The sequence below is a fragment of the Onychostoma macrolepis genome, chromosome 03 (genome assembly GCF_012432095.1).
Source record: "Onychostoma macrolepis isolate SWU-2019 chromosome 03, ASM1243209v1, whole genome shotgun sequence".
In the NCBI taxonomy this organism is placed as follows: Eukaryota; Metazoa; Chordata; class Actinopteri; order Cypriniformes; family Cyprinidae; genus Onychostoma; species Onychostoma macrolepis.
In genome coordinates this window covers 45,884,147-45,897,214 of record NC_081157.1, presented here as the reverse complement: position 1 = coordinate 45,897,214, position 13,068 = coordinate 45,884,147, and the positions used below count along the sequence as shown (strand labels likewise).

Here is a 13,068-nt window from a genome sequence, read left to right as displayed (position 1 = left end):
ATCCTCTCCTGAGATCTTGAGAGATTTCATGTGTTCTTTTATTTCAGTTGATTTCATCTAAGGCTCTGGTTGGAAGTAACTTGTGGTTTTCGTGTTTCTCTTTCATTTAGTGATTCTGCATGTTAACAGCAGGTGTTTATCACTAATGCTCAATCAGCTCTTTATTAAACACTTAAGTATCTAATTAACCTCAAACTTTCAGTCACAGTTTAGTTTAGGGACTATACAGCTTTCACTATAAACTTAATATTATCTTCGACATTTGCCCCAATAAACTCCTAATTTGCTGCTTGTTAATAGTTATTAAGGAAGCTGTTAAGTTTAGGTTTGGGGTAGAAATAAGGATCTAGATTAGAATATGGTCATGCAGAAAAAGCCATTAATATGTGCTTTATAATTACTAATAAACAGCCAATATGAGAATTTGTCCCAACCAATTTGACCAATTACCCATTTTTACTAATTTTCCTAACTTCTTACACAATTTGACTAAAAGTACCTGGAGACCTCATTGCCTAATTACACAGGTGGTCTAGTCCCAATGTTGTCCCATCAGAAGAGCAAGTCAACTATGAATACAGAAGCTTTAATAATCTTTAACTACTACAAGTGTCACATGTTGGCTTGACTTGTCAAGAGGCTTGATGCAGATGAACGCAGATAAAAACACATTTAATAAATGAGAAATGCACAAAAAGTTAACACAATATATAATGTACAATGTAATGTAATACATGCTTACCTGGCAGGAGAGAAACCATGATCAAGAAGGTAGTTCACACAGAGCAAGGCAGTGCTGACCCCTGCGAATTCCCCAAATGTGGGAATCTCGACTGTATAATTTATGGTAGTGGGGGACTGTGTTCACACTCTCCCCTGGATATACTGTGTGTATCACCAAACAACAATGACTTGTACATACACTATATGGACAAACGTATTGGGACACCCCCTTCTTTAGAACAGAAAAAAGCACTTCCAAAACTGTGGTTACGAAGATGGAAACATAATTCTTGTATTTAAAAATTGTATTTCCATCTCTGTTGCAACAGTTTTGGAAGTGTCTAAAATGACTGTACCCATATGTACAAGTCATTGGTGTTTGGTAAAGAGTTTTTGGCTCAAGATCTGCATTTAAAGTCACACCAGAGGTGTTCAGCTGGGATTAGGACTTGGCTTTCTGCAGACCAGTCAAGTTCTTCCACACTGACTCAGTCAATCATTTCTTTTTGAACCTTGCCTTATACACAAAGGCATTGTCATGTTAGAATAGAAAAGGGTCCTGTCCAAACTGTTGCTTTAAAATTAGAAGCACACAGTTTTCAAGAATATCATTATACCTGTATGCTTAAACATTATGATTTTCACAATTGGAAATTACTAAAGTAGTCAAAGTATTGGGTGTAACAATGGTAACTATGAAAGCTAACAAGGTAACACTGGAAACAAGGAAACGGGAAGTAAAACCACAGAAACTGAACAAAGGCAGACACAGACAAAAGAATATCAAAAAACGTCTTCATGAAAAACAGAGACACAGGGTAATTGCAACAGTAAGAGAACAGTAACTTTAGTGTCAACACTATCACTATATCTCACACTGTGGAAATTCCTTTGGAATTAAGATTCATTCCAGCTGCAGCATATAGCCGACACAATTGCCAGTTTAATTTTTGCAGTAATAAGGTTTATTTAGCGGCTGACCAGAAGTCACCTCAGATGCAGCAAAGCACCTCAATGACCAGAAGAATACACACATATTTATACCTTGCAGAATATGTCCAAAAATAAGTTATATTCAGTGTGCATGACCTGAGCAGATTGTTCAGTTAGATTGGTTGCACTCATCTGGTATGAAAGGGACAGCTGACAGACACAGGGCATTTCAATATTTCAGATTAGACCAGAAGCATATTATTTGAGAGTGTAACATAGTGATGAAACATAACTGATCAAACAATTATAAAAATGACCAAGTACCTCTCTTTAAATGAAACATTTCACTGTCTGTGAAAAAAATTCCACTACACCTGCTTCAGTGTTACTTTTACTTGGAGTTGGCATAACTGACTTTTGTTTTTACTAAAACAATGTTCTTAGTAAAAAAAAAGAAAAAGAATAATAAAAAAAACTTGAATTTTGTTCTGTTTGAATAAACGATAAGAGTACATTACAGTATAAGTTTTTTTTTTTTTTTGAATATGTTGTGTGCAGAGCAGAACAGAACTGACATAAAATCAGAGCAGCAAAGGTTTCTGTTTATCAGATCACAAACCTGTTGAAGTGAGTATATCTTTCTGTCTGAATCAACTTAACAACTTAACAATCAACTTAATTTTGACATAAAGGTTTTTCTTACCAGAAGTAAACACATTATTTTATCCAGGAAGAAGAGAAGATCCTTGAAGACATTGAAGAAGTAATAACAGCAGATTGTGTCAAGAGTGCTTCATTACTGATCTTTGTTCCTAAGTCACACATCACAATGGGTTTTTTCAGTGTACAAAATCAAACTTCTGAATCTGATGGAAATGGTAAAACTACTCTCGAGAATGGGGGAAGAAACCCACCTGATATCACTTTAGATGGCATAGCTAAAGATTTGTTATCATTTTTTAACAGGTTTGACAGCTTACGTAAAACAAAAAAAAATATCGAAGAGAAATATGACATTAAAAATGAGTATGGTGATTACTGGTCAGCTGATGATATCAAACGAGCTTGGGGAAAAACAAAAAGAATGGATAAAAAATCAGATAAAAGAAAACACTGGGCTCGTGTGATAATTTTGCAGATGCTAAAAAGATCGGTTTATGATGGGTGTAAACAAAATGCAGCACAGGAGGATCATGATGATACAACCAATGAAACTAAGCAATCATATGAAAAAACAAGAATTAAAAAAAACAAGGATATAGTTAACAGTTGTGAGCAGTGGAAAAGCATTGACAACCATGAGAAGTTGAATTTCACAGATATGCCCAACCAAATGAAAGCTTGTGGAAAAGCAGAAAGCATGAAAGGAAACTCAGAAGACAGATCATCTCAAAGCAGTGCTGAACTGGAAACAGTGGAAGCTGCTGGAGGAGTTAAGCAGAGTTCTGGAGTAAATCGCAAATCAACCAACAGTGGTCTCAATCAAACAAGTAGTGCCAGTCAGCGCCGGTCTGGGGCACGATTTCCAGCTGAGAGCCAGGCCACTAGGAATGATCCTGGTGCTCCCGATGACCAGTCCGGCACTAATGTCAGTGCAGCAGAAAGTGAAGAAGCAGAGAACCATACAGAAGATGAAACCATCTACATACGTATCCCAGTCACAGTAATGTTTGGCAGTGAACCAGGAGATGTAGTTAAACCTGTCCAATCTCCCAATAAATTAATAAATGGATTTCCATCTAATACTGATATAAGAAAAAGAAAATCTTACGTCATGTCATTTGACAATGAAACCAATAATGCTAAATGGGTGTATGAGATACTGAACAGTGATTCTTTAGTGGACAACTGTAGAAAGCTAAAGCCATTTGAAAATGACTATCACAAAGGTCATCTTGCTGCAGCTGCCAATCACAGGTGGTGTCGGGAAGCAAATCATGACACTAATTTGTTCAGCAACATTATACCACAGCATAAGAAATTAAATCAGGGCATGTGGAAGAAATTGGAGAATCGCTGTCGAAAGATACAGCAAAAAAAAATGGAATGCAATGTCCATGTGTACACTGGACCACTTTACCTGAGAGAAAAAAACGATGCGTGTTTTCGTGTGCGTAAATTTCGTGAAATGAACCGTATGGGAGGGAAAGTAATCCCAACTCACCTCTTTAAGGTGATCATTGTGGAGAATAAGAATGGGACAGTAGAAGAGCCAGAATGCTATGTGATGCCCAATGAGGAACCAGAACATGAAAACTTGACTGACTACAATTGGGACATTAAAAATATCGAGGCGGCCTCTGGGCTGACCTTCATACAACACCGTCCCAATGCAAACATGAGAGACCATATGAAGACGGTGACACTGCAGGGCGAAGGTGGAAATGGAGAGTCACATACTGTTAATATTTATGTCAGGATAAGCTCATAATTTATACTGAAAATAAGCTCATTACTCATAATGATGCTGACATGTGTGCACAGAAACACAGTGAGTTGAGCTGATCTTCCCTTATGAGTGTGTTTGGACGAACTGATCATTTGTAAAGATGAAAAGATGAAGAGTTCATTTGACTAAGTCTGCAATTTACTGTATGTGCTTATATAGATGCACACCATGCTTTCAGAATTGTTTCTCAAGATCTTAAAAATCTTTGATCTCTTATGCTTAAATGCTTGAAATTAGTTTTATAGACAAACATATTTCTTATGCTTAATGTATGCTTACAATATGTATTACTTTACATAAACTTTATTTGTATTGTAATGTATTGTAATATTGCTATATTAACAAACATACATATCCATGTCATATCTAGTCTAGTCATACTTTATTTGTGCTTCAAATTAATATGTAGACCCTAGTGAATCAGGATTAGGCATGTGGAATTTGAACACTGTTTTTATGTATTCGCTCAATAATTTAATTTCATTCATTTATAACAAAAATATATATTATTATCATTGAAAATATTGTGTAATTGCATAATGAAGCTTACAATTGTACTGTCAGAGAATCAAGCATGACCATTATGTTTAAATGATGAACAAACCTTAAGTTACTTGTATTTTTGTTGTGCTTAAATCATAGTGTAGACCAAGACTCTGAATGATGTTTTAATGTTGTTTTAATCCACTAGATATATTTTCACAAAAGTATTCATATTTCATAGTCAGTTATAATGTCTCTTCTGAATGAATGAATAAGAACGCGTGTAGAAATCTGTGAGAAACTTTGCGGTAACACTTTCTATGAAGCCTGTATTTATAATACATTATAAGGGTATTCTTAAGGCACTATAATGAATGCATAATGCATTATAAAAAAAAATGTATAATGTGTTATAAAATCTCATGAATAATCATAACAATTATAATACATTATAGTACTTACGTGTTTGTGGTTATAACTTTTAAAAGTATGATTATTCATAACACACAATAAACACCATATTAAATCTTCAACATTTGAAAGTGTGCTGCCATGCACGCAGCGCCGGATCGGAGCAAGCAGACGAATCATGAATGGAAATGATTCCAGATCGGCGATGTAGTATTTGGTTTCCCAAAAAGGTCCATCGCTCATCACAAAATAAATTTGCTGAATGCAGAATAAACTGTATTTTCCTGCGCTCAAACCTGCCAATCTAAAGGAAATGCCGTGCATGGCGTTTGAGGTCATTTGTGAATTAGAATAGATTTATAGTCTAAATAAAACAATCTGCAACTGTATATTATTACACTTGCATACAAAACTTTTGTATTATGCTTGTTATAGAGTGTGTGACATCACGTGCACTACCGCCGGTGGCAATAGACAACCGCGGTGACAACCGACCATCGCGGTGATGCGGTTGTCACAGCGACCGTCACAGCCCTATTAATGACCCTCTGTGACTTACCCTCTTTGTGGAGGGCGTCAATGTTCGTCTTCTGCATCATTGCCAAATCAGCAGTCTTCTCCATTATTGTGGTTTCAAAGAACAAGAGATACTCTGAATTTATACTGTAGGGATGGTCATTTATTGAAACTCAAATGTAAATATTCTAATATTTTGATATACTGATTTTTGACTTTCATGAGCTGTAAGCTCTAATCATCAAAATTAAAAAAAAAAAAAAAAACCTTTTACCCTTTACAGATTCGATTGATGTATTGCTCATATCTGTACGATCAAAAATAACAGAGAAATTCAAGCTCATTTCGGCCTTATCAGGAAAATCTGCCACAAAACACGTTAACAATCTTCAACTAGGGAGGAATAAACATACACAGGTTCAACAAGAAAAAGAAAACATTCTGATAAGAGTGCTTTCCAACAATATTGTTTTAAATATTAATAATATATACCAACACATAGTTTAAATTGTTGGTCCCACTTTATATTAGGTGGCCTTAACTACTATGTACTTACATTTAAATTAATCATTTGGTACAATGCACTTATTGTGCACATACATGTTTTTACATTGTACTTATATTTTTAAAAATACCTGTAGCTGCACTGGTCTAATGAAATGATAGCCACGCTTCATACAGATGTCTTTGCTGTTTATTTGTGTCTCTGTCTCTCTCTTTTCAGCAGACACCGTGAAAACTACAAGAAATAAAGCATATATTTAAAATATGCATCTCTCAGAGTCCTTTTTCTCAGTCTCTCATTCAAATGTCAGCTGATATGCAAGTGAACATGTGCGACAAATCTGAATCCAATGACATCACTATTTACACTTAACATCGTTTACATAAACTGATATAAAACAACATTATACACAAAATGCAACATATTTAAAGATGAATTACCGTGTGCGCCCTCTTAGACCATGCAGATAAAGTAATTCTTTTATCAGGCTGTATACACTCAAGTTTCTCTGCATCCACGTTAGATTGACCCATAATGCAATGGTCCAGCGCTCAACATGTGACCTGTTACGCTTCAACAGTCACTCTTTCTTAAAGAACCCCCAACTTTAAACATTTCAAGGGAGCTCATTTTCTACTTATTACACTGTGAATATCACATTCATACATTTTAGTCAAGTATTTTTTAAACAAATGAACTCAAATTAATATGAATTTATAACAGAAACAATGCACAACTCTGAAAACATGTCTTTGACAGTTACACTCCCACCAAATTACTATAATTTATGATGAACTTTATGTAAATGTTTGAATAAATTGAGTAATTTCTTAAACCAAACGTTAGAACCATATATTTGTATCTTGGTTCAAAACTACTAGATGAACTTGTGACACTTAAAAGTCTCAAGATTAGACAACACATCAGATTTAATTGTTCTCTACGAGTACCACTAATTTATGAATAGGACGTTCAAGAATTGATGGATTAGTCAGTCGTTGACCCTTTTTCCCTAACTTCCTATTTCCTATTTGAATTTTGGCTTTTCGCACCAGTCCGTCTTCATCTGCACAAGAATCAAGCACTCGTCCAAGTCTCCATTCATTGCGAGGAAGTGCTTCCTCCTTGACAATGACAATATCTCCAACCTTAACATTTCGTTTTGGAGAGTGCCACCGTTGTCTGAGGGTGATGTTTGCCAGATATTCCTTTCTCCATCTACTCCAAAATTGCTGTGTCAGATATTGTACTCTGCACCACCTTTTTCTTGCATACAGGTCCTCTGGGGCAAATTTCCCAGGTGGAGGCAGAGGGACAGAGGATTTCATGGTGAGTAAATGGTTTGGGGTAAGCGGCTCTAGCCCCTTGGGATCATTGATGGTATCTGTGGTGAGTGGGCGGCTATTTATGATTGACATGGCTTCATAGAAGAAAGTTCTTAAGGAAGCGTCATCCAGTCTTCCTGCGCTCTGAGAAAGGACCCAGCTTAGAACACTTCTAATTGTTCTGATCTGCCTTTCCCAAACCCCTCCCATGTGACTGGCATCAGGTACGTTCAAAATGAAGTCACATTGTTTCTGGGATAGGTAAGCAGTTAATCTCTCCTTGTCCAATTCTTCCAAAGCCTTTGTCAGCTCGTTTTTCAGACATTTTGAAACGCTGAACGTGGCTAATGTCTGATGTTAAATTGTCATTGTATATTGGATCGTTAGTTATAAAAACTGCACCTATCCAGATGAATGGACAGTTACGCCCCTATGTAGTAATGTGATGCAGCTAAGTCAAAGTAAATAATATAAATTTCTCTAAATGTTTATATAGATTTAGCTACCACATGGCAGACCAAGACATCACTGTTAGCCTTTACTTCTCAGCTTCCAGACCATTGTCTCAGTGGAACATATACTGTAATGTGTGAATGTAATACAAAGTATTTGAATATTTATTATTATTATTATTAATTTTTTTAATTGTGGTTTCAGGTCGGGTGGAAAGACTGGAGAGCTAGAGCAGATGAGCATGGCAATCCAGGTGTGAAACAGTGAACTTTTAACTTATTTTATTTATTTTTACCTGAAATCAGCATGGACAAGTGTTCTCATGTCATATGATAATGCAACATATTCTTTATTTTCTCTTCATGCAGCAGTTTTTTTTGGGGGGATGTGCAAGCAGTTCTTGTTTGTGTATAATTTTTCAGTTCCTATGTGGTAAGGGGTGAATAAACAAACCAAGGACCATTTAAAACCAAAATCAGTGTAAAACAGCTGCATGAAAAGATGTCTGTGAATTTTATTGTATGAGGAGAAGCACTTTTAAAGAAATCTACATTATGTAATGTGTGAAATCTCTGGCACTATGCCAACAGTCATTGTCATTTTAAACGGAAGCAAAAGTTTTTAGTTAAACCAAGGTGCTTGGACAAGTTCTGGTTTCTAGAAATCATGAAAACATGTAAGGGTGTCTAAGGAACTGCACTCCAGTGGTTCAAGTCTTCCCTCACAGGTAGGTCCTTCAGGGTGTTGTGGAGGGGTGAGGTGTCCAATTCGTAACATCTAGCTTCTGGAGTACCTCAGGGCTCAGTGCTTGGGACACTTCCCCTCTCCGTGTAGATGACATGACTATGGGTCTGTCATTCAGTAATATGGCTTTTCATATCACTGCTATCTAGTGTTGTCAAAAGTACTAACTTTGGTGCCAAGTCGGTACTGAAATTTAAAAAATGTGACGATACCAGCATTTCCCCTGGCATCCCAGTATTTCACTGACTTGATACCAAAGTCTGTACTTTTGACAACAGTATTGCTATCCTAATGACACGCATCTTTACTTTTCATTCCAGCTGGATGTTCCGACGGTTGCTGCTTGCATCTCAGCCTGCTGGATGGACATTTCTTGCTGGATGATGAATGACCTTCAACTTAACCATGTCAAACTGCTCATGTTTGCAGCCAACCCAACACGTATAAACTTCACCAACCACATTGCACTGCCTGATCCTGTGGATATACCTTGTACAACATTAGGAGGATCAGGCCCTTCCTTTTGGAGCATGCTACACAACTCCTTGTCCAAGCTTTTGTTCTATCCAGACTGGACTGTTGTAATGTTCTCTTGGCAGGCCTTCCAGCATGCACTGTCAGACCTCTGCAGCTGATCCAGAATGCTGCAGCAAGAGTGATCTTTAACTAGCCGAATAGAGCACACGTCACACCTCTCTTCATCAGTTTGCACTGGCTGCCAATTTCCGCTTGCATCAAATTGAAGGCACTGATGTTTGTCTGCAGAACAACCACTGGCTCTGCACCCCTATACATAAACTCACTACTTCAGACCTGTGTCCTCCAGAAGCTTGCGTTCTGCAAGTGAATCACGCCTTGTGGTGCCATCCCATAGACACAAAATCACTTTCATGGACCTTTACTTTGACTGTTCCCTGCTGTTGACGTAAACTGCCTAACTCCACCCATTTTCAAGAAATGGCTAAAAATGCATCTTTTCATGAACACTTGACCCATTAATACTAACTCTTTCTGTTTGTAAAAAAAAAAAAAAAAAAGGGACTTTGTATGTTGCGTTGGATGAAATGTAATTGTAAATGTATAAAGGTATACAGCAATTTCCTTTTAATGTATTTTTGAATGTTCTAAATGATGTATTAAGTATGTATTTCCTATCATTTTATTCTTCGTGTAACTTGACGTAAATGTGCAGGTTCCTTTAAAATTATGCATAAGTACAGAATAGATTAATTTTACAGAAATTGGCTGGTAATGTTGCTATTTTTATGTATTTCTAAGTACTATGCTTGTTTCTCTGTCCAACAAACATTTTAAACTATAATACTTATGGAAAATGAACAATTAAAATGTATATCTAGGGACATTTGTCTTTGTATTCTATACTTACTACATTTTTATACAATATTTCTTAGTTATTGTAGCTAATTTTAATTTTATTTTAACAGAAAATGATTGTAGGTAGACAGCCATTTCATAAAATAACTGCTAAATACCTTTTAATTAACAGATTGGTTGAAATTGTGAGATTGCTTATGTAAAAGGAAGGATTAATCCTGTAAATATACAAACTTTTGTTGTGCATATTGCAAGTTTTAAAGATATTTCTTAGTTATTGTACATGGAAAAACTTTAATTTAAAAGTAAATTACTGTAGATGGACAGAGCAGTTTTATAAAATAACTAATTAAAACCCCAAATTTACAGAGATTAAACTGAAAGTCGGTTGTTTTTCTTTGTAATTTGACATAATTTGTCAGTTTTTCCATAGTTTAAAAACATATTATCAACAGTAATATACTGTAATTTAATTAATTTTGACTGTAAAGTCTATTCTGTATTTTTACAGTTTTTTCATGTATTTTTGTGAAATGTATATTTTCTGTAATTTAACGGAATCCGTCTGGAAACTCTGCTGCCAGACTTTTTGCCGTTTTTTTACAGGATTTTTTTTTACAGTGTGTGACAGCTAACACACTCCTCAGTGTGGTTAATTTACTGGAGAACGGACATGAATAAACCTCTTTGAAGAACTGTGACAGGGAATCTGTTGAAATTTCTCTAAGATAGTGTTTATAGATTTCTCTGGATCATGTACTGGACCCTGCACTGTACACTGAAGTTTACAAGATTTCATTCCATTACATATCAAAACTACTGTCACCCTTATCCACATTTTATATTAAATATAACAGTTTCACATGGAATATTGTTTGCGATGTGAATAAAGCATGCCATGCTACAAACACACCGTTCAAATTTAACGCTTGTTAAAATGTTTTAGTTTCCAAAATCAGATGTAGAATTATTTTAAAAATATACAAAATAAATATATATATACACTCTAAAAAATGTTGGGTCAAATATTTAATTGAAAACTTTAACCCAACAGTTGAGTTGGTCCATATTTGACCTGAAGTTGTTATGTTTCACTTGTTATGTTTTAGACCATACACTGAAAGTGTAGCTACACACTGCTGTCAAATCACTGATGTTATAGAATTTCTAAATCTATTTGATTTCTACAATCATTTTCCCAGTTTTTTGACACAAAGGTCTTAATTTCAAAAATGATATTATTTTGTTTCAATATATAATAACAGTACATTATAAAATCTATTTTGTGTTTGTTGTGTGCAGAAGGTGAACAGAACTGACGTACATCAGAGCAGCAGATGTTCACTTCCTGTTGATGTGAGTTCATCTTTCTGTTTCTGTTTGAGAGAACTCAAGTCCTGTATTAAGCAGAATTTTTGACACAAAGGTTTTTCATTTTCCAGAAGTGAACACGTTATTTGAGCCAGGAAGAAGAGAAGATTTGACTTCTTTAACAGTTGAAGCATTTTGAAAAAGTAATAACACCAGACAACATCAAGGCTGATTTACACCTTTACTTTGATCCCAAGTCATTCTGTTGCAGAGATGGACTGTGTAAAAAAGCAAAGGTCTAAATCTTCTAGTCATGATAAAACCACTACTAAGAAAGGGAAGAAAAAGGCCACACTTGAGGCAAGAAATAGGAAAAGTAATAGAACAGAAGCAAATTTAGTCCAGAGTTGTCAAAAAGATGAGTTTAAGTGATTCGGGAGCTGATGAAGAGAATGTAAGCAGGAAACCCCAGAGGAGCAGGAGATTAGGGAACATATTCTGTGAGCCTAAAGTTGTGGGGAAGAAATCACAGTCTGGGAGCACCAACCGATACTGGACCCGGTCGACCCGGCCCAGCAGTATAATCAAACAAGATGTCTACATACAGATCCCACTCTCAGTCATGTCTGGAAATGAATCAACCTCAAATAAAAATCAATTAATCTCTCAAGAAGTTGAATCTCCCTCTAGCCCAGTTGAAGGCCAAAAGGACAAAATTAACTATAAATTAATTGAAGGATTTCCTTCATGTGCTGAGGAAAAGAATAAGAAAATCTTATGTAATGTCATACGACACAGAAACCAAGAATGCTGAATGGGTGTATGAGATACTGAATGAGAGTACTTTAGAAAACACATGGAAAGAGCACATGAGCTTTGGAAGGAACGAATTGGAGAACACAGACTATCAACAAGGTCATCTTGCTGCAGCTGCCAATCACAGGTGGTGTCAGGAAGCCTATCATGACACTTATTTTATGAGCAACATGATACCACAGGATAAGAATTTAAACCAGGGCATGTGGAAGAAATTGGAGAATCGCTGTCAAAAGCTACAGCGGGAAAATAAGAACTGCAAAGTCCATGTGTACACTGGATCACTTTACCTGAGAAAAACAATGTGTATGTCCGTGTGCCTAACACAAGTAAAATGAAACGTTTGGGAGGGAAAGTAATCCTTATTTACCTCTTTAAGGTGATAATTGTGGAGGATGAGGATGGGACAGTAGAAAAGCCAGAATGCTATGTGATGCCCAATAAGGAACCAGAATATGACAACTTGGATGTCTATAGAAGATATACTATTAAAGATATTGAAGAGTTCACTGGTCTGACTTTCATACAACACCGTCCCAATGAGAACATGAGAGACCATATGAAGACTTTGACACTGCAGGGAGAAGGTGGAAATGGAGAGTTACATACTGTTAATATTTATGTCAGGATAAGCTCATAATTTATACTGAAAATAAGCTCATTACTGATAATGATGCTGACATGTGTGCACAGAAACACAGTGAGTTGAGTTGATCTTCCCTTATGAGTGTGTTTGGACGTACTGATCATTTGTAAAGATGAAAAGATGAAAAGTTTAACTAAGTTTGCAATTGTCTCATTAGTGATTAATAAAAGAGCTGAAAAGAGCAAGTCTCCCTCCACCCATCCTCACCACTTTCTACAGGGGCACCGTTGAGAGTGTGCTGACCAGCTGCATCACTGTCTGGTACGGGAACTGTACCGCAGCAGACCAAAGACCCTCCAGCGGACAGTGAACACAGCTGCAAGGATCATCGGTGCCCCTCTCCCCTCCATCCTGGATATTTTCCTCACACGATGCTCCAGCAAAGCCAATAGTATTGTGAAGGACTCCACACATCCCT

At 36.3% G+C, this 13,068-nt stretch overlaps 1 protein-coding gene and 1 pseudogene across 1 annotated transcript; both read left to right on the top strand.

Moving 5' to 3' along the window:
• Positions 1-734: 734 nt before the first annotated feature.
• LOC131538173 (U1 spliceosomal RNA) lies at positions 735-879 on the top strand (annotated as a pseudogene).
• Positions 880-2,977: 2,098 nt separating this feature from the next.
• LOC131535754 (endonuclease G, mitochondrial-like) lies at positions 2,978-4,135 on the top strand. The gene has a single exon (XM_058768291.1). It carries the CDS (start codon positions 2,978-2,980, stop codon positions 4,085-4,087), a length of 1,110 nt encoding a protein of 369 aa, XP_058624274.1. The 3' UTR covers positions 4,088-4,135.
• Positions 4,136-13,068: the final 8,933 nt, after the last annotated feature.

What these genes read in the sequence shown, in the direction of transcription:
- LOC131535754 (XM_058768291.1), top strand. Translation starts at nt 2,978, where the DNA reads ATGCCCAACCAAATGAAAGCTTGTGGAAAAGCAGAAAGCATGAAAGGA.